Source organism: Giraffa tippelskirchi, chromosome 4, assembly GCF_054371585.1.
Source record: "Giraffa tippelskirchi isolate mGirTip1 chromosome 4, T2T-mGirTip1v1.2.pri, whole genome shotgun sequence".
In the NCBI taxonomy this organism is placed as follows: Eukaryota; Metazoa; Chordata; class Mammalia; order Artiodactyla; family Giraffidae; genus Giraffa; species Giraffa tippelskirchi.
The window spans coordinates 133,720,631-133,740,707 of record NC_137278.1 but is presented as its reverse complement, the minus strand read 5'-3'; the positions used below and the strand labels follow the sequence as shown (position 1 = coordinate 133,740,707).

At 55.6% G+C, this 20,077-nt stretch overlaps 2 protein-coding genes and 1 long non-coding RNA gene across 10 annotated transcripts in view; 2 read left to right on the top strand and 1 right to left on the bottom strand.

The window, feature by feature from the left end:
* The first annotated feature begins 3,684 nt into the window (after nucleotides 1-3,684).
* SLC48A1 (solute carrier family 48 member 1) lies at nucleotides 3,685-12,591 on the top strand. The gene is made up of 3 exons (XM_081589132.1): nucleotides 3,685-3,963; nucleotides 9,623-9,790; nucleotides 10,387-12,591. The coding sequence occupies exons 1-3, from the start codon at nucleotides 3,828-3,830 to the stop codon at nucleotides 10,521-10,523; spliced, it is 441 nt and encodes a 146-aa protein (XP_081445258.1). The 5' UTR covers nucleotides 3,685-3,827; the 3' UTR covers nucleotides 10,524-12,591.
* HDAC7 (histone deacetylase 7) overlaps nucleotides 12,561-20,077 on the bottom strand; it is a 44,099-nt gene continuing 36,582 nt past the window's right edge. For all 7 annotated transcript variants that reach the window (XM_081589120.1, XM_081589122.1, XM_081589117.1 and 4 more), the window contains 9 exons: nucleotides 19,792-19,847; nucleotides 19,514-19,601; nucleotides 18,274-18,393; nucleotides 17,955-18,052; nucleotides 16,655-16,773; nucleotides 15,896-16,029; nucleotides 15,493-15,577; nucleotides 13,925-14,063; nucleotides 12,561-13,781 (listed from right to left, as the gene is read on the bottom strand). In XM_081589120.1, coding sequence (XP_081445246.1) covers nucleotides 13,736-13,781; nucleotides 13,925-14,063; nucleotides 15,493-15,577; nucleotides 15,896-16,029; nucleotides 16,655-16,773; nucleotides 17,955-18,052; nucleotides 18,274-18,393; nucleotides 19,514-19,601; nucleotides 19,792-19,847 — 885 coding nt within the window. In that variant the 3' untranslated portion in view covers nucleotides 12,561-13,735. The remainder of the gene's footprint in view (nucleotides 13,782-13,924; nucleotides 14,064-15,492; nucleotides 15,578-15,895; nucleotides 16,030-16,654; nucleotides 16,774-17,954; nucleotides 18,053-18,273; nucleotides 18,394-19,513; nucleotides 19,602-19,791; nucleotides 19,848-20,077) is intronic.
* On the top strand, nucleotides 14,450-19,138 carry LOC145545204 (uncharacterized). 2 transcript variants are annotated; one of them, XR_014081941.1, is made up of 3 exons: nucleotides 14,450-14,716; nucleotides 17,811-18,514; nucleotides 18,781-19,138. It is a non-coding gene; the product is annotated as an uncharacterized LOC145545204 (long non-coding RNA). The 2 variants fall into 2 exon arrangements; XR_014081942.1 differs by having other exon boundaries at nucleotides 17,759-18,514.

Genomic DNA, 20,077 nt, shown 5'->3' with positions numbered 1-20,077 from the left:
GTGCTGTCTAATATGGCAGCCACTAGCCATGTGTAGCCACTAGCCACTAGGCATCTGGTCCCATCCCTTTATGACCAATAGATGGGGGGAAAGTGGAAACAGTGACAGATTTTATTTTCTTGGGCTCCCAAATCACTTCGGATGGTAACTGTAGCCATGAAATTAAAAGATACTTGCTTCTTGAAAGAAAAGCTATGACAAACCTAGACAGTATATTAAACCTAGACAGCATATTAAAAAGCCGCATACTCAAAGCTATGGTTTTTCCAGCAGTTGTGTGCGGATGTGAGAGTTGGACCATAAAGAAAGCTGAGAGCCAAAGAATTGATGCTTTTGAATTGTGGTGCTGGAGAAGACTCTTGGGAGTCCCTTGGACTGCAAGGAGATCAAACCAGTCAATCCTAAAGGAAATCAAACCTAATATTCATTGGAAGGACTGATGCTGAAGCTCCAATACTTTGGCCACCTGATGTGAAGAGCTGACTCATTGGAAAAGACCCTGATGCTGGGAAAGATTGAGAGCAAGAGGAGAAGGGGGTGACGGGGGCGGGGGGGCGGTGAGATGGTTGGATGGCATCACCGACTTAAGGGACATGAGTTTGAGCAAACTCTAGGAGATAGTAAAGGACAGGGAAGCCTGGCGTGCTGCAATCCATGGGGTTACAAAGAGACACAACTGAGCAACTGAACAACAACAAGCCATGTGTAGCCATCTAGATTAAAATCAATTAAAAATTTAGTTCTTCAGTCATATTAGGTACATATCAAATACTCAACAGCTACATGTGACCAGTAGCTACCAGTGCAGAGAGGACAGATATAGAAAATTATTTTCTTCTGGGCAGAAAGTTCTCCTGAGTTAGGGGAAGCCTACTCAGGTGACATACTAAGTGGTAACCGCATCTGAGCATGAAATTAGTCAACAGCTCTTTATTGCTTTCACAGTTAAGCCAAAGTTTCAGCCTGCACTTAATCTTCTTGTGTTATATCCTGGGCCCAAGCTACTGTTACATAATTATCTCTCGTTATTTTCTTGCACAACCTCACTCTCCAGTGTAACAAGTTTGTTCACTCCTCTCCAATAGTCCTGACATGTGCATTCATAAATATTTTTGCTCTCCTCCTTTCTATCTGCCCAGCTAGTTAATTGCTACCTGACCTTAAGGTTCAAATAGCATAAATATTTCTTGAATCAGTTCCCTCGTCCCCATTCTTGCTGACTCAGCCTGAACCACCTTTCATTCTCCCCTCATCATCTCTTGCCCTCACAGCCTTTCCGCTGCTACTAACCATACTCGCCGACGTTTATGAAGCACCTACTGCATACTAGTCACTCTTGTAAGCACTGACTCCTCACAAAATACTTTGAAGCGAACAACACAGCTGTCTCCATTTTACAGATGGGACAACTAAAGCATAGGGAGATGAAGGATTTGAATGGCCTCTCTGCTTTCTGGTCTTTTCGAAGGAGGTTCATCCTCACACTATTACCCTGGCCACATTTCTTAAACACAGAACTGTTACTTCCCTCCCCTGGCTCCACAGAGAGGGGGAAACCTTCTAAGAAGAGCAAGCAAGGCCATTTTCGTTCAGAATAATTCCAACCTCAAAACCCTTTACACCACCCACAGACCACAAACTACTTACAGTTTCCCAAACCTGCCATGTTATTTCTTCCTTCTGGGCTGTCACCCAGGCTGCTCCCACTGCGTGGAGTGCTACCCCGCAGGCCAGCTCTGAAGTCATCCACGGCAGTGCACTCTGGAGCACAGGGCCTGCTCCCTCCTCAGAACAGCCAGCAGTAACTCCCTCCATCAGCAGCTCACAAAGGAGGGCTGGATACCGAGCTCACCAAATTAAAATCACTTCTCATTAAAAATATATATACTGCCAAGATTCAAACTTAATAAGGCAGGGGTGGATTCTGGGGTCTTTTTTTTTTTTTTAAAAGAAGCTCCCCAGACTATTCAGCAGTGAAGCAAATGCTTCCCTTGTAGCTCAGAGGATAAGAATATGTCTGTCAATGCAGGGGACTCAGGTTATATTCCTGGTCTCAGGAAGACCACACATGCCTCGGAGCTTCTAAGCCCCGGCCACAACTGCTGAGCTGACACACTAGAGCCTTCTTCTCTTGTGCTCCACGAGAGAAGCCACCGCAATGAGAAGCCCCTGCACCCCAGGGAAAAGTAGTCCCCACTTGCTGCAACTAGAGAAAGCCTGTGCAAAAGCAATGAAGATCCAGTGCAGCCAAAAAAAAAAAAAAAAGTGAAGCAAATGTGGTTTGCATCATTCACTTGGCAACTAATCATGTCCTGACTAGATTTCTTGTGTATGATCTCCTTTATTGTTATTTAATTCTTACCTTCATTCACTCACATTCATCCATTCAACAAACGTTTACCAAGGGGATTTGAAGTGCCGGAAACTCTTTTATTTGTTGCTGTGAATGAAAGAGGCACAGTTGCTGTTCATGGAGATAGCTGAATAATGGGCCACCGAGATGTCAGTGTCCTGATCGCCAGAATTTGTGAATTTATTACTTCACATGCCAAAGGGATTTTGCTGGTGTGATTAAGTTAAGGATCTTAATGGGGAAATAACTTTGGATTATCCAGGTTCTTAAACACAAGGGTCCTTATATGGGAAAAGAAGGAGGCAGTAGAGTTAGTGAGAGAGAAAAGATGATGTAATGACAGAAGCAGAGGTCGGGGTAGTGTGACTGTTGGCTTTGAAGATGAAAGAGTTGGCTTTGAAGACTCTCAGAAGTCAAGGGATGTGGGCAGCTCCAGAAGGTGAAAAATGCAAGGAAACAGCTTTTCCCCTCGTGCTTCCAAAAGGAAAGCTGCCCTGCCCTCCCCTAGATTTTAGCCCTCCGAGTTCCATTTTTGGACACCTGACCTACAAAACTGTGAGATAATAAATGTGTGTTGTTTGAAGGCACTAGGTCTGTGGTAATTTGCTACAGCAGGGACAAGAAATAAATACAAGGTATATTGGATACTTACTTCATGCCAGTATGCGATGAGCCTCCTCCACTATATTATAAGTGTTTGGGGGCTCCGTGTGCTACGTTTTGATATTCTCTGCGGGCTCCCAGCATGGTGCCGGGCCCGCAGCCGAAGCTCAGTATACACCTGCTACAGATTCCAGTCTCCTCCTTGGCTTTGTCTGACTCTGATGGAAGTGGCTTTCGGGTAGAGTTGGGGTGGGAGGGGTATGCTTGTGGAGATAAAAGAAAGGAGCTGTCCTTGACGGGAAGGAGTCTGAGGTCAGAAGGGTTCCGAGAGAAGCATCTGCTGAAACTTGCTTAACGCCTGAGGAGGGAACCTGATGGATAGATAGGCACCAAAGCAATCATAATCGCTGTGTAATATCCTATATCTTAATTTTTTATAATTGATTTTTAACGAGAAATTTACATCTTAAATTTTAAACGAGAATGTGATAAATTTTAAAAGCAAACACCGCAGCTGGTTTGTAGAGCTGAGTGTTTCCGGGCCCCGCCGAGGCCTAAATATCCTGATACAGTAGCTCAGAGGACGGGCCCCGGAACCTGCCCTTTTAGGCGGCATCCCCAAGAGATCCGGGCCGCAGGCTGAAGGCAAGCCCAGGACGCGCTCGCCACGGTGGTTCCGGGCGCGGGCGGCCTCCGGCCGGCGAGGGCGCTGTGCCGGCGGCGCAGGGGGCGGGCCGGGGGCGGAGCGCGGGCGGCCGGCGGCTCCGGCTCGGCTCCCGGCTCCCCGCTCCGGCTCCGGGCCCTGCACCTGTGACCAGCGGCCGCGCTCGCCCTCCGCGCCCGGCGCCCGGCGCCCGCAGCCCGCAGCCCCATGGCCCCCTCCCGCCTGCAGCTCGGCCTTCGCGCCGCCTACTCGGGTCTCAGCTCCGTGGCCGGCTTCTCCATCTTCCTCGTCTGGACGGTGGTCTACAGACAGCCGGGCACCGCGGCCATGGGGGGGCTCGCAGGTACCCCGGGGCGCGCGGGGGGCGCTGGGGTCCGGTTCCCGCCGCTCGGGCGCCCGGCTGCGGGGAGGCGCCGGCGGCTGCTCCAGGAAGCTCCTCCCGGGCGGCGCTTCCCCGGGGAGTGGGTGGCGTGTTTACCCAAGACCGGCCGTGGGCAGAGCAGGCCCCGCTTGGGCCCGGGCTCCTGGGCATCCCTCGGGGGCCTCGGGGATCCAGTGCCCGCCCCAGGCCCGGGGCCCCGATGTCCCGCCTCTGCCGTTTTCACCAGCCCCGCGGTCCCCAGGTTAGCGTGTCCACTCTCCACCCTGTGCCTCTGTGACAGCGCCCCTGCGCGCCCGCTGCCCTCGCCCCCTCATATGGGCGGCGAGGTGTGAAGACACCCAAACACACATGCACTTGTTCTGGGGGATCCGCGCCCCTTCCCTGGGGGCTGGGTGAGCGCGGAGAAGGAGTCAGTGGAAAGGAGGGCTGGGTTTCCCGGGGAAGCCCGGCTGCCTCCTTCCAGGGTGGAGCCCAGTCCCGGCAGAGTCCTCAGCGGGGACTCAGGACCGCGCTAGGGGTCTGAGGGGAACTGACTGTTTTCTTTCCACCACGTCGGTGTCTCTGTGCCACCCTTCTGATGTGGCTCCTGGGCCAAGGTCGGTTAAACCCCGCCAGCCTCCCTTTCTGTGTCTCCAGTAGGGCAGAGGCCTGAGGCTAGCACTGGTGTTGAGAACGTCAGCGCGCTGGTGAAGGTCCCGTGCTTACCAATGCTGTGTGCTCGCTCTGCATCTTTGGGCATGTTGTTAACCTCTCTGTGTTGTAGAGTTGGTGAGAAGACGAAACATATTTTTTCTACTTGCTCACTGTTTTTTGTTTTTAAACGCTTTCTATGTGTCAGGCACCCTGTTAAGCAAACTGCTTCCGTCATCTCATTTAATCCTTAATTAGTTAGGCATTATTCCTGTGTCCATTTTACAGGTCAGGCTTAAACTGAGGCTTAGTGTAAATACCTAGCTTACCCAGGGTTACACAGCTCCATGAAATAATATGTGTGGAAAGGCACTCTGGAAAAAAGTACATGTGAGGATAATGCTTCTACACTAGGATGATCTTATTGGTAACTAAACTCTGCCAAAAGAGCCCTAAATGGACTAACTAAAAATAACTAGATTTGCTCATTGCCCTGAAGCTTACTGACTACTATCTGGATAGAGGAGGAACGGAGGTGGGGTTTCTGCCTTGTAAGAGGGGCATAGGTTACCGCAGCCTAAGCAATGCCAAGCAGAGCACTGGGGGTCTCCAAGGAAGGGTGAGTGGGTGCCCAGCTGGGCTGCTCCTCATGCCTGCCTGGATTCCCCACCTGTGGGTTCTTGTCCTCCTGGGGGACCAGCCTGCCCACCTCTGCTCAGTTATCTACAGACCCCTGGCTCCTTTCCCCTCTGCACCCCCCTCTCCCCCCGCCTGCCATGTTCTTCCTAGTTCTCTTGTCCTTGCAGTGTGTTCCCATTTCCATTGGCCCTGCTGCTTTCCCTTCTGGACGGCGGTGTGACTCCTCAGGTGAAGCCCGGGGGTTGCCCTGATGAGACTTGACAGGAGGGGGCTGGTTGGGGGTGAGGAGGAAGGGCCACCCCTGGAATCCGAGCTGGGTGTGTGGAGTCTGACCTGATGGAGTGAGCCCCACAGAGCCGTGTGACCGCAGGCACATCGATGCCTCCTGGGGCTCAGTTTCCTCTTCTGTTAGGAATGGGAGGAGATGCTGCTGACAGGCGTGTGTGTGAGGCCCCCATTCAGGTCTAGAAGGTAACAGCTGTCTGTCCTCTCCCTGAATCACCCATCTTGCAGCTTCCTGTTGGGGGGCAGCCCTGGGGAGTCCCAGGGTTTCCCTCTGACCTAGTCCTACCTTCTTTCCCTCCCTGAAGACTTCCCTTGGCTTCCAAGACAGGCCAGCTATGGAGTTGCCCACGGGGAGAGGTGTGAGGGCAGCAACAGCTGGGGCAGGGTCCTGGCACCTCCCTGACAGCCATCGCAGAACCAAAGATGCCCAGAGATGGTGGTAGTGGCGGCCGCGGTTGTGGCCCTTGTGGTAGCAGCGTGGCAGCTGGGGGAGGGGCAGTGAGGGCCACACGCCCGCTCCACGTGAATGGGGGCTGAGAGCGTCTGCAGCCAGTCAGCCTCTTCCTCTTTTGGGGGTGAATCATCAGCAGATTTGTGAGCACCCCACTTCTGACTTGGCATTTTCAGAAACTGCCGAGTCACCAGAGGGCAGGCCCAGTGTACTCCTTCCCCTGTGTGCCGGGCAGGGCTGCTGGGGGGTGCTGGCTTCCTAGAGCCCCTGGGAAAATGTGCCTGGGTGGAGACCCACTCTTCCCTGATCCTGGTGGTTGTCTGGGAAGAAATGGCTTGGAGGAGAGGCTGGAGAAATGGTTTTGCTTGGGAACCCTTGGGAAGAAGACTGACTCTAGGTCTAGTAGACCAAAATAGAGAGTAAGATTGGAAAGCTTGGCTGGGTGTCCAGTGGCCTCTGTGTTCTTCCCGGGAGCTGTGAGTGAGAGAAGCAAGGGTTGGGGGTGGGAACAGAGTGGGCCCCGGCTTCAGTGGCTTACTCGTTTGCGTTTCCCCGTGGGCCCCCCTGAGCTCCCCCTGGCTCCTCACCTTCTAACTCAGCCACTGGGGGTTCTTTCACTGACCAGCTGTGTGCCTTTGTTGCCCTGAGCCAAGCAAGGCCCTGCTCCTTGAGTCAGGTGGGATGGAGCAAGGAGTGAGGTCTGGCATGGACACACAGCGAGGTGGGCCTGGGAAACTATCCGCTTTGCCCCGAGTCGTGCAGACCAGGCTTCCTGCAGTCTAGAGTGTCCCAGGGAAGGGACCCCAGGGGCTCTTGCTGCCTCACTGACCACCTGGGTGGAGTTAGGGGCGGTCGCTCTTCTACGGGCAGAGGCAGGAGCCAGGGTGAGTGAGGATGGGCCTGCTTCCAGATGTGGCTTGTGTTTATCTGGAGGCCAGGCCTGTGAGCAGGGGAAGTGAGAGGTGGGGCAGGTTGTGCCTGCTTATTAATGGAGAGCTGGGATCTGGAACACCCCGAATGATCGTCTTCCTCTTCCTCTTGCTCAGCCCTTTTTGCTACATGGGTGGATGTGGGGGTGGATACATGGGTGTTTGGGAGAGACCCCTGGTGCGCAGCTAGTGGACTAAGAGAGGGCATCTCACAGGCCCTAATTTCAGCGTTTCCTAACCCAGAAATTGCTGAGTCACAGGAGAATCACTCTGACCTCCTTATTTTTCCCCTAAGCTGGCTTCCAGAATCTTTGAGTGTAAAACATCAGAGAGCCATCTATTTCAGCCCCTCCATGGCACAGTGAGGTAACAGAGGGCAAGCGGAGCTGTCACAGACGTGCCCATCTGACGGCTCCTTGGATGTGCATGGTGACAACACCTTCCTCCCTAGGGCCCTTTAAGAAAGCAAACAGCGCCTCCAGTGAACACTTAGGATGCACGTGAGATGACTGGGAAAGACTTCTGGGAAGGGTGACTAGCGCAGCATCCATCCAGATCATGGAAGATGTACGCGGAAGCCAGGCGGTTGGTATTCTGTCCGTCTCTGGCCTGGATCCACTTTCTGCCTTGGCAGGGATGAGGACATGCTTGTCCTGGCTCACCCTGACTCTAGGGCCACATTCCAGGCCCCTATCCCCTGAGGGAGGTGGGGGTTGAGTGGGGGCAGAGCTGGGAGAACGTGGGTCAAACATCATGGGAGAGGAAGCCGCAGGTGTTGGCGGAGGTGAGTCCTCACTAGCGGGGAGCCTTATGTCACCCAGTTTCCAGGTTGGTGGGACCTTCAAGCGTCCCTGCTTTCAGGCTCTGAGTCTCTGAGGCTCTGAGAGTCACGAGCAGCCCCGCCATGCCAAGCCCAGGCTTCCTGGCTGGCAGTCTCATGGTTCTCTGTCCCTTGCCAGGCTGCCTGAATTGTGACAGCTTCTGAGGTGGTAACCAGAGTAGAGATCTGTGATGACTCCCCCCACAACCCACCACCTTCTTATTTTCCCCCAACTTAAAAAAATATTACGAAATATTTCAGGCACGTAAAAAGGGATAGCCTATTTAGTGAACTCCCTTAAATATCGTAGATTCAGTCAAAGCACTCTCCCAGCCTGATCGCCCTATCTGCTTCCCCTCCCTCTCTCCCCTGCCAGAGCTGACCGCAGCTTTCCTCAGCCTTCCAGTGCCCCTTTGCGTGTAGTGGGTGTGGCTCACTTTCTGAAAGGCCTTCTGACTCTCAGGATACAGCAGCCTCCACACAGCTGACTCTGCCTCATTCCTCATTCCTCCCTTGTCGAGACCCTGCAGCTCTGCCCCAGACCCTTGCCAATGGAATTAATATTTGCTTCTCTCTTTGGGTTGCAGTGGCAGGCAGCGCCTGGCACAGAAGGCACTCATTGTATTGGCTGACTGGCAGCTGGCATTGGAGGGGAAGAGCCTGGCCAGGCCCAGAGGGCAAACTTAGGACCAGCTGGGGGCAACTGGCCTACCCTTTAAGCAAACAACTTAGGAAATGGAGTCTAGCAGGGGACTTCCCTGGCAGTCCAGTGATCAAGACTCCATGCTTCCACTGCCGAGGGCATGGACTGACCTCTGGTCAGGGAACTACAAGCCCAAATGCCACATGGCACAGCCAAATAAATAAATAAAATCGAGTCTGGCCAAGAGCAAGAAGAAGGCCACTTGGGCACTGGGTGGTCCTGGGGGTTTTACCACTGGGCCTCCCCATCCCATAAAACCAACACATAGAGTTTGGGAAGAGCCCCACTGCCCAAGCCATTAGCCTTTCAATGTGGTGGTGGTGGCCTCTGAAGGTGGGGGAGCAGGAGCATCAGAAGAAGTGCTAGTCACTCAGTCATGTCTGACTCTTTGTGACTCTATGGACTTTAGCCCACCAAGCTCCTCTATCCATGGGATTCTCCAGGCAAGGATACTGAAGTAGGTTGCCATTCCCTTCTCCAGGGGATCTTCTCGACCCAGGGATCGAACCTGCGTCTCCTACATCGCAGGCAGATTATTTACCGCTGAGCCACCTGGGAAGCCCAGGAGCACAAGGGTGGGGGCAATGCCCCCACATCTGTGGCCCCCAGGTTGGGTAGCAGGGAGTCCTTGGAAAGCAGGTTGGACTGCAGTGGTCCTAAAACTTTCTGACTTCAGGACGCCTTTATGCTCTTAAAATGGGAAACCCCAAGGAAATTTGTTAATGTTGGTTATATCTATCAATATGTACTGTATTAGAAATTAATACTGAGGAATTAAAAATTCTTAACCATTTTAAACTATAATACTAAAAATAACATTGTGATAAGTAACATTTTTTTGGTAAGAAATACTCAGGTTTTCCAAAACAAAAAACTAAGGAAAAGAACGACATAGTTTCATATTTTTGCAAATCTCTTTAATGTCTGGCTTTACTGGAAGGCAGCCAGAATCTCTCAGCTGCTTTTGCATTCATGTCCTCTTTACATCACAGGCCGCTGTGGACTCCAGCAAACTCCGCTCAACAGGGACAGAGAAAAGGCCCATACTACCTTACTGTTTATTTGTGAGAACAGTCTGGCCTGGGGGACCCTCAGGGCCCTGGGGGTCGGCAGGTGAGGAGGAAAGGGCCCCTGCCTGAGCCTCTTTCGTCTCTCCCCGGCAGGTGTGCTGGCGCTGTGGGTGCTCGTGACACACGTGATGTACATGCAGGATTACTGGAGGACGTGGCTCAAGGGGCTGCGAGGCTTCTTCTTCGTGGGCGTGCTCTTCTCGGCCGTCTCCGTCGCCGCGTTCTGCACCTTCCTGGTGCTGGCCATCACTGGACACCAGAGTAAGGGCTTCCGCCGCTGGGGCGGACAGAGTGTGGGCGGGCCGCTGGGTGGGGCGCTCAGTACACCCCAGATTACCTTGCTACGTTCAACGTTTAGGCCCACAGGACTGGGCAGATCACTTAACTTCCTTGTACCGGGGTTTTCTCATTGTTACAGTGGAGACAATGGACCTTCCCATTCCATCCCCCACCCCCCCGGGTTAGAAGGGGGAAATGTGAGCTGCAGTCAGCACCCAGGAGTGTGCGGTTAGCAGTACCTTTTAGCCTCCCGCCCAGTTCCGGGATGGGCGCGCCCCCTGGTGGCTGTAGTCTGCAAGTAGCCAAAAGCCCTTCCTGCCCACTCCGATGCTGAAGCAGATTGGAAGGTAGAGGTCTAAGGTCAGTGTGACAATAGCAGAGTGGATGATGATACTGACCTGTGATTAGCCAGCCCTGACCTAGCCTCATCCCCACTGCTTCCTGCTGGCAAACTGAATGCTCCGGATCGGTTCAGCCTCTGTTGGAAACTGGGGAAGAATGGCCCGGGGCTTGTGGCCTGGTGGCTAGGGGTCAAGGGCAAGGTCCTCAAGTCACAGTTGGATTCTTCTGCCCTGCAGGCCTCACAGACCCCAACAGCTACTACCTCTCTTGTGTCTGGAGCTTCATTTCCTTCAAGTGGGCCTTCCTGCTTAGCCTCTACGCCCACCGCTACCGGGCTGACTTTGCTGACATTAGCATCCTCAGCGATTTCTGACCCCACAGGATGAGGGCTCTGCACCCTGACAGTCCTCAGGACATGGACTCAGCCTCTGAGACATCAGGTGGACTTGTACACCCCCTGGGAACCCCAGAACTGAGGCGGAAAATATACAGCAGGAGGACAGATGGTGGTGTCCATGAAGCTGTCCTGTCCGCTTTGGGGGAGCCCTGGGTGCTGTGGGAAGGGGGTCCTGCCGTGTTGCTCATCAGCCTGGCTGGAGGGCAGCTTTAGACCTTTGAAACGTGGATCTATTTTCTTAGCACTCAGTGGGCAGTCTTTGTAAGCAGGCCAGGGCAACAGTCAAGGCAGTGGGGCCTTGGCCGTGCCTGGGGCCCAGGAGCAGGCAGTATGGTCTCTGCTGCCCTGGGCCCTCTCCCTCAGGCAGGGTGGGACCCTGGGGAGGTCAGGTCAAATAAGGGATCTCTGGTAAATACTTCTCAACCCCCTACCCCAGCACTCCCATCCTTGTGTCCCCCAAGTGTCAGGTAGTTGAACTCATTGGTCCCAGGGGTGGGTGACATCGGCTCTCTTTTCCCAAGGCCTGGGGACCCAGGGGGAGTTCAGTGTCTCTCTCCCCACCCTGTTCCCACAGCACTGGCTCCAAGATTGTGCTAGAGCTGTCGCCCCTTCACCACATTCATCAAAGCAGGATGCCCCAAATGAGGCCAGACTCAAGGTCTTGGGGGAGGTGCTCCTGCCCCCGAAAGGGCTTTGGGGAAGGGGGCAGCACAGATTGGGCTAGAAGCAACTCTCAAGTGAGGCACCTATAGCCCAGCATTTCCACTCAGTCTTCTCACACCTGCTCCTCTTGGCACCCGAATCACTGCAGCCCCCAGACACACCCCCACCTCCACCCCCGCCCCGCCGGATGCCCTTCACGAGAGCTTTTTATCTTTCAAAATCTCCCTTCCGAAGGACAAAATCTGCTTTACTGCCTATACACTGGCCCAAGGGCTCACCACGCTCGGGAGGGAAGGGGCTACATCGATCTTTTCTTTGGTTGCCATTTTGCACTGTCCACCCCTTTCCCACCCGATGTGTCCTGCCCCTCGGCTCTTTGCCTTATCTGTGTCACTGTCACTTTAGCAGAAGTACAGTAGCCATTTGTATCAGCCAGCCTCCAGTGCTTTCTTGTGGGGTGGACTATGGGAGAAGTGGGTGGGAAGGGTGGAGATGGGTGGGCTCTCCAGTTGTCTCATTAAGTAAGCCATTTCCATAACAGAGGAGGTTCTCTCCCTCTGGTCCCACTTGAGGGACTCCCCATGGGGGAACCCCCCAGCCCAGCACTCCTCCTCCAGCCCACCCCAGGCACACCCCCAGCCAGGGTGAGGATGCCCCCAGGGCACAGCTTCAGCAATGCCTGTGGGACTGAGTGCCTGTTGCCCAAGAGGCCAGGACAGAAGGGATGGACATGCTTTCCTTGTGTTCTCCAGGCTCTGAGGACTTGGGGTCAGATCCTAGCTAATGAGGCTGCTGCTTCTGCTGCCTGAAGAAGCCTGGCCGTCTCAAAAGTGTAAAGACAGGCACCGGCAGCCCCAGCACCTCACAGTGGGTGACCGTGCCCAGTCCTGTCTTCTTACCATTCTCTCTTCTAGGCTCAGTAGATGCTTAAGGAGTCAAGGTCCATTAGAGCAGGCAGGAACCCAGCAGTGTCTATTTCAGGAGCCTTCAACTGATCAACAGAGGCCCCAGGAGGTGACGTGACTCAGTCCCAGGTGGGACTGAGTCTCTTTAGGGAAGCCCAAGTGAGTGGGTCTGCAGGCCTCCATGTCCCCCACCCCCTAACGGGCCCTCTGTGGATTCAGAGCTGCCGCCTCAGTTACCCAGAGGTGGGGCAGGCAGGGACAGCCAGGGTGGCTTCATGATAGATTCTTCCTGCAAGGCAGCTGCCACAGATCAAGGAGCTGGAGGGAGCTGCCTCCTAGCCCAACCCGTCCCTTCTCTTCCACATCAAATCAGGTGTGAGCTATGCTGTGTAGCTGTAGGCCCACTACCCTCCCCTCATCCCCCGGAGGCCCTTTCACATGCACCTTTAAAGCAAATAAAACATTTATTGTTCAGATTTTTTTCCATTTTTTTTTCTTTTTTACAAAAACATGCATACATACACAGGGTATAGTGGTCCTGGGGAAGACTCACGCGCTTGCATGCACACATACTCCCTCTTACTTTCACTCGCGCGCACGCGCACACACACACACATACACACACAAATACTTTCCTTCTAGGCCCCAGGCCTCAACCCCAGAAGCCTCGAAGACTGTGCCAGGGTAGCCACCCCTCCCCCATGTCTTCCATCCACTCTCCCACCCACTCTCCCCTCAGCCAAGCTAGTCCTATGCAGGGCAAGAGTCAGCTGGGGTCCAGGAGACCCCAGAAAGAGAGAAGGCTCACGGAGGGGCATGGTGACTGAGGGAGCCCTGGGGGGGTCATGCTGTGCTTCTGAGGGGAGATGAAGGGTTTGGCACCATTGGATCAGGAAGCACGGAACTCCAAGAGCACCTGTCTGCTCCACCAGGGCATTGAGATGGTCGACGCAGGGAGTCCTCTGGCAGGGGCAGGGACCAGATGGGAGGCCTGCCGTGACTGCTCTCAGAGGGGGCTTTGCCTCACTGCCCCATGGTGGGAAGGAAGCTTCCAGAGTCATCCAAGGGAGCAGGAGAGGAGGAACTCCCCTGCATCCAGGGACACGGGACCCCTCGGCTCCTCCTAACCATCCCCCCTCCCCTGACTCCAGCCCCCAGAGCCTAGGAAGGGCCACTCCGGCAGAGGCCACGTTCACATTTCTGTGTGAAGCCTGGGGCTGTGTGCAAAGTCCGGGGTCTACAGAGCCTAGAATAGTGGTTATGGGCTGGGCCCAGCTGAGCCAGTCCTCCTCTGTGCAGTCCTGAGGAGCCGGGCCCAGCCGGGGGCCGGGACCCAGAGGGGTAGACTCTGCTTTGGGGAGAGGCCTACCAGGGCCCGGCTGGCTGCGCAGCCTGCCTCCTCCAAGGTCCTCTGGTCCCTGTCCTAGACCCCGGGCCTTCTCAGGGTCCTTGGGGTGACTGTCAAGGCTGTTCTCTGGCCCCGACTACCTGCCCAAAGGATCTCTGAAGACCCCGGGAACCGGTACTGCTGCCAGAAGTTGGAGGAGAACCAGGTCCGTGGGGCAGGGAGGGGCGGGGCACAGTGGGTTGCAGATCCAGTGGCAGATCTGTTCTGGAGCCTCAGAGATTCATGGGTTCCTCCTCCTCCACCAGCTGCCCTGAGGTCCTGGAGGAGGGACAAGGGTGGTGCTGCCATTGGGCCTGGGGCTGCAGGGAGGGCTGGGGCCCAGCTTAATGAGAAGCCTGGAGTGGCTGTGCCGGGACCTGGGGGATCCCCGCAGGGGAGGGGCCATCAGCCCAGGCTCTTACCGCTCTTCAGCCAGGATGCCCACGGAGAGGGATGCCAGCGCCGTCACTGCCTCCACTTCTTCTGCGTCAGCCCCTGGCACCCTGTGCACCCAGGAGTCTGGACGGGAGGCCAGGCGCTGCATGCAGCCCCAGTATTCACCTGGGCAAGAAACTGATTCAGAAAGGGTTGGGGGCACGAGGCCCCCCACCTGCCAGCCACGTGTCCTAGACTGGTACCGAGGCTGCACATCTCAGGCCAAGGGCCTCAGAGTAGCAGGCGTGTCCTCAGCATGGGGTCAGTTCTCAGCTGCTTCCATCTCCACACAACACCCTCCCTGACTTGATCCCCGTAACCTGAGAAAGTGAGGGTTCAGTGTGCTGTGAGGAGCCCTCACAAAGCCCAGGCCATCCCCCCACCCCTACGGCTGACCATGGTGTAGGGTTCCCATGAGCACCATCTGGGCCTCTTTCCCCTGGATGGAGTCTGCATCACAGTGACCTCACAGAGCCCTGAGTTCCAGCCTCCTGGAGCGCAGAGTCCCCCTCACATGAAGATCCCAGCAATGCTCAGCCCAGCACAGGACAGGGGAGGTGGGAAGGACACAGAACCAGGAGAGCTGGCCAATACTGCAACCACTCTGTGTGGCCGTTGGAAGACACTCATCTGCCCAGGGCTCCCCCTGCCCCATCTAAACCACGGACGTGACCATCCTGCCTACTATTGTGAGAAATAATGTCCACGGAACACGCTCAGCACAGAGCCTGGCCAGTGTGAGGGCTCCATGCCAAGTATAGCAGCACCTTTAGTGTCAGGTATGACCCCATGCTGAGCCCAGATGTGGGAGATCTGTTTTATTCATTTTTGTATCCCTAGCATAGATCATGGGGCTTCCCTAGTGGCTCAGATGGTAAAGAATATGCCTGCAACGCAGAAGACCCAGGTTTGATTCCTAGGTCAGGGAGATCCCCTGGAGGAGGAAATGGCAACCTACTCCAGTGTTCTTGCCTGGAGAATTCCATGGGCAGAGGAGCCTGGAGGGCTACAGTCCATGGAGTCTCAAAAGGTGGATAGGACTGAGCAACTAACACACACACACACACACTGCACAGATCATGGGTAGCATATAAAGTGCTCCACAGATGCTGAGCTGAAGTTGAAAATTTAAAGTGCTTTCCAAATGTGGGGTTAACCTAGGACTCAGCTCCCAAAGCAGGTACAGTTCCTAAGACCCTGTGGCCAGAACTGAGGGTCAGGGTGGGAAACAGCACTTCGACAAACAAGGCCTGAGTGCTGCTGGGGGCAGGGCCCTGGCCTAGGGCAGCAGCTGGGTAAGGGAGGCCAGTCCTGCCTGGTTCCCACTGTCTGCTGGTCCCTGCTGGGTCCATCTGGAAGGCTCCGAGGGTATTCACCTGTGGGGGCGGCTGCCCCCCATTACTATGGGGTACTTTACAGGATGCCTACTCCAAAGCAGCAGCAGCTACCCTGGCCTGGCTGGGGTTGGAAGACCCGGGGCCCTGGTCCCTGGGGGCAACAGACCCTCGAGTTTCCCCCAAGTCTGGGGTCAGCAGTGTCCTCTCTCCACACTCACTGTGCACTCGGATCACAGCTTCCAGGGAGCGGATGGCATTGAGGTTGGGTTTCTGCTTCCAGCCTTCTTCTGAGAGGGGATCCACCTACAGAAGAAAGTTGTGCATCAGTTGCCTGCCTCGCAGGGACCCATAGGCCCAGCTCTCCCCCACGCCGGGGCCCTCGCTTTCCAGGCTCAGATAGGCATGTGCTCCTGGCTCTGCCTGGGGCAGGGGACGCTGACCTGAGGACTGACCCAGAGAAGAGGCATCCACTCTGTTCCCCTCAGTCCAGGCCTGGCCACCCCCACCCTGCCCATCTGCAAGCCCCCAGGGAAACACCCCATCTCCCTGCTCCCTGGGGTGCTCCTGGGAAAACTGGACTGCCTGCCCCACAGATGCATGGATCGAGGGCGGGCACCTCACCTTGTTGCCCAGAAGAGCAGCCACACAGGCCTCGGAGGCATCACAGATGGCTGTGAGGTCGTGGCCACCCTCCAGGGCCAGCACCACTGCACCTCCAGCCAAACTCATGAGCTGCTGTGTCATGTACCCAAAACCTAGATGGTGGGTGAGGAGGGTTAGGAGGGGCCGGGGTAGATGAGGGAGGCCCTCTCTACCCCTGTTATTTCCCTGCTCAATTCCTCCCTTAGAAAGAGTAACTCAGGTGACAAATCTCTACTTTACCAATCACTTTCACATGGAACCCCCTGTAAATGCTCTTCGTGTGCCTCACTGAAGCTCACTGAGGTTAAGGGCGGCTAGTAAGTGACAGGGCGAGGACTTGAACCTGGGTAGGGACTCCAGCCAGTGTCTTTTCCACTGAGACACACCATATTCCTCCCTGTCCTCCAGGCTCAGCAGGCTGAGTGGGCTCCCTCTGTTCTGAGAACTCTGCTCCTCCCCTTCCACCCCCATCGAGAAGAAGCTGCCTGCCCAGCCTGGGAAGGACACAGTCAGGGTGGGAGAAGTCCTGTGACCGAGCCTCTAGTCTGCGGGACTTCAGTCCCCAGGTGTGACTTAGGCCTTCCTCGATGAACTGACCTGGCCTGTGCTGCACATCCCCGTCCCATCCTCATGGCCTTGGGCCAACCACTGTCACCTCCCTCTTGACTTGGGCAGTGCTGCCCCCCCCCAGCCCAGCCTTCATGCCCTTGCCACCCCCCTAGTCGGGGCCCTCCTTACACTTGGCAGAAACATGGTAGCCACCCAGTGGGGGCGGGTGACCCTCGGCAGCATCAAACCCAGCTGATACCAGGACCAGGTCCGGAGAGAACTCCCGGGCAATGGGCATCACGACTATCCTGTGTGTGGGGAACAGGGGCTCACAGGCTGTGCAAGGCTGCCCGGCAGCAGAGGTTGACGGCCCTGCATGGTGCCAGTCCTCTCCCACCAACTCTACGGGGGACCACCCTGCTTTCAGGACTCCCAGCGGGATGAGCGGATGCCTCTGGTTTCCTTGACCTTTGCCTGCCATCCATGTCCCTGGTACAGTCTAAGGACTCAGCCACCCAGGGCTCTGTTGGCAAGAGGCAGGAAGGAACCAAGGATGAGGGGATGAAAGAGGAGCCGGCACACTGTGTTTGGTGGGGAGTGGTGGGCAGGGCCGCAGGGAAGGGGCAGGTTACTAAAGCCTCAGGGCAACACCGGAAGCACTCAGCACTCAGCTGACACCTGTTTAGCACTGAGTTGGCCACACGTCACCACTCACCACCTGAGAGCTGATCAGGGCAATAGATCCTCTGAGGTCCTGGGCCACCAGATCCATGCTCATCCTCTGCACCCTCACAGCTACCTCCCTCCACCCCTCATCCCTCACCCAACCCTGGGTCCACTCTGCTGTCCTTCAAGACCCTGGGCTCTGGGTGCACAGATGCCAGGAACCCCAGCCCAGGGCTCCTACAAAATTAACTCTCATTAAGAATACTCCAGAAAAGTATACAGAGACCTATTTCCAGGCTTCCCTTTTTCCAAATGGAGTCTAGGAACTCCCAAAGAGAAATACACAACGGCTCCTGAGCCAAGTCCCTCTTCTAGAATGGCTTTTCTCAAGCAACAACCCCAATATGGACATCACCTGCTTGCTTTCCCTCTTCCTCCATAGTTTAGGCTTCTCAGCTCCTATGCAAAGCTCACCTCCTCCAGGCAGCTTTCTTCGCCTGAGAACAGCAACTCTGCTCACTCCCCCCTGCCTGTCTCCCTGCACTCAGTTCAACACTGGCTCTTGGTAACCTGTGACATTATAAAGTACGCATTGACCTTTTCAGTCTGTTTCCTGTCTTCCCACAGGGACTGGATGCCCCTAGAGGCTAGCGTAACCATGCCTTTCCCTTTGTCTCAGTCCATAGGCCCACTCCAGGGCTGGTGATTAGATGAGGAAAAGCTGACAAGCCACCTGATCACCTCCAACCTGGTGCTGCTGGAAAAGGGGAGGAGAGGGTGGCCCTGCTGGGCCAGGCCTCCTCTGGGCCCCTAGCGAGCTTACCTGAAGGCAGCCAGGTACTCAGGATCCCCCATAGGGGGGTCCAGACCTCCAGCCCAGGCCACGTTGACATTGAAGCCCTCACCGCTGCCAGCTCCCACCTGGAGAACAGGAGGCAAGAGAGATGTGAAGAGAGCAGTGTCCCGGGAGCAGAACCCCTGGATGTCCGTGCTACAAGAGCAGCTCATGCAGCCCTTTCACTTCCAAATGTAGAAACGGAGGATCAGAGAGGCTCAGCAGCCTACCCAGGATCACACAGCTAGCTGTGACAGAGAGAGTTAGGACTACTCAGGAGAGTCAGTGGGCCGGAAGATGTGGTTACCTCATCCACAGCCCCACTGCCAGGGAAGAAGTTGCCGTCGTCATGGCGATGAAGGGAGATGTACAGCACATTGGGGTCCTGGTAGAAGGTCTGCTGGGTGCCGTTGCCATGGTGAACGTCCTGCGCAGGGAGATGGGCAGGGATTAGGGCAGGTCTGAAAGCAGAGAGATGGGGACTAGAGCAGGCTGGAAAGGTCTCCAGGTCAGTGACCATTCTGAAGGTCAGGAGCCTAGACCTGGAGGTGAGAACACGGGGGCTCCTAAAGTTAAACTGTCAAGGGACCCACGGGCGCTTTGTAAGCCTCAGTCTCCTCAGGTTATGTAAAGATATGTATGTAACATGCTGGGTGGGGGTGATGATAACCTGAGACCCGGAAGGGGAGGAGCTGCACCGGGGGCAGGCCAGCCAGGGCCAGAGGGAGAGGGCGTGTTGGGGGAGGGTGAGTGCGGGAGAGGGAAGAGTTCAGGGTCACACATCAGGAACCCTCACTACTGCGTCTTGCCCAAGGTCAGGGCGTGATGCAAGTGATGGAAACCACACTCCATTAAAGAGGGGCTAGGACAACGAGGCCCAGCGCCATCCTCAGAGGAGCGTCGAGCACGGCCCCCAGGCTCCTGGCCTGGGAACGTGAAGGAGGACTGCGCATGCGCACAAGTGTGGCCCGTTCCTCCCTCCTGCGTTGGAACATCCCGTAAGCAGATGTCAATACGAGGTGGTTAGACACAGGTGCTCCAGGGCTAAGGGGCCTCGGGTCTCAGGACTTACAAGGTGTATGGCTGTGTACAGGTTAACCTAACCCCTCTGTGCTGACTTCCCTTATCTGTAAACCAGGGCAGAGTCAGGATTAAATATGTGATGCGTGAAACCATCAGTGTTTGGATTTGATTAGTGGTAGGTTGATGTTATGTGCTATTACTGGCATGCTCACTACCTGCAGGGGAAAAGCATAAGTGACCAGATCTACAGAGAGAAGCCAACAGAGGCCCAAAGACAGCATTCAGATGGCTCCTCCTCTGGGAGCTGGTTACGGCTGAGCCCTTCCCGCAGGCCAACTCCTCTGGGCCTCCTAGAGGCCCCATGATGGGGCCACTATCCTCACCCACGTTTACACACAGGGAAACCGAGGGTCGGGGAGGCGAATGCAGAACTAGGTAGGACACAAAGCCATGTCTCGGGTCGCCAGGCTCAGGGCTCTTTCCACAGGGCTCTCGGAACTGCAGGGCCAGGAGCCGGGACCTACCCAGTCCACAATGAGGATCTTGCTGGCCTTGCCCTGCTGTTGCAGCTGCCGGCAGGCGATGGCCACTGAGTTGAAGAAGCAGAAGCCCCTGGGAGGAAAAGACAGAGGTCGTGCCAGCCCGTTCCCTCCCCGTGCCACCCCCACCTCATCTGTCTCCAGCCCAGCCCCAGAAGGCTGACAGGAAGGAGGGGGAACCTGGCCAACCAAGGCCCCCCCAGCTGGAGGGCCATGAGGGCCTGCCCCCTACTCCAGCCCACCTAGGCCTCCCTGGAACTTACATGGCTGTGGAATGGTCTGCATGGTGTCCTGGGGGCCGAACCACAGCAAAACCGTTCTAGAAACAGAAAGAATGCTTGTCAACCAGACAGCCAACTGTCTGACCCACACCTCCATGAAGCCGTCCCCCAGCCACAGACTCTTCCCCTGAGAAGGGACTACAAGACAGCGTGACTGACCAAAGGGCCCTCTGCTGACCCTAGGCCGTGAACACAGAACCTCCCATCCTGGGGGCTCCTGGCTGTTATCACTTTGTAATAACAACAGCTATTATTTATTGGGCAAAAT

Coding starts and splice junctions, on each gene's coding strand:
- SLC48A1 (XM_081589132.1), top strand. CDS start 3,828: ATGGCCCCCTCCCGCCTGCAGCTCGGCCTTCGCGCCGCCTACTCGGGT. Junction 3,964..9,622: donor GGCCATGGGGGGGCTCGCAG/GTACCCCGGGGC, acceptor TCTCCCCGGCAG/GTGTGCTGGCGCTGTGGGTG. Junction 9,791..10,386: donor GGCCATCACTGGACACCAGA/GTAAGGGCTTCC, acceptor TCTGCCCTGCAG/GCCTCACAGACCCCAACAGC.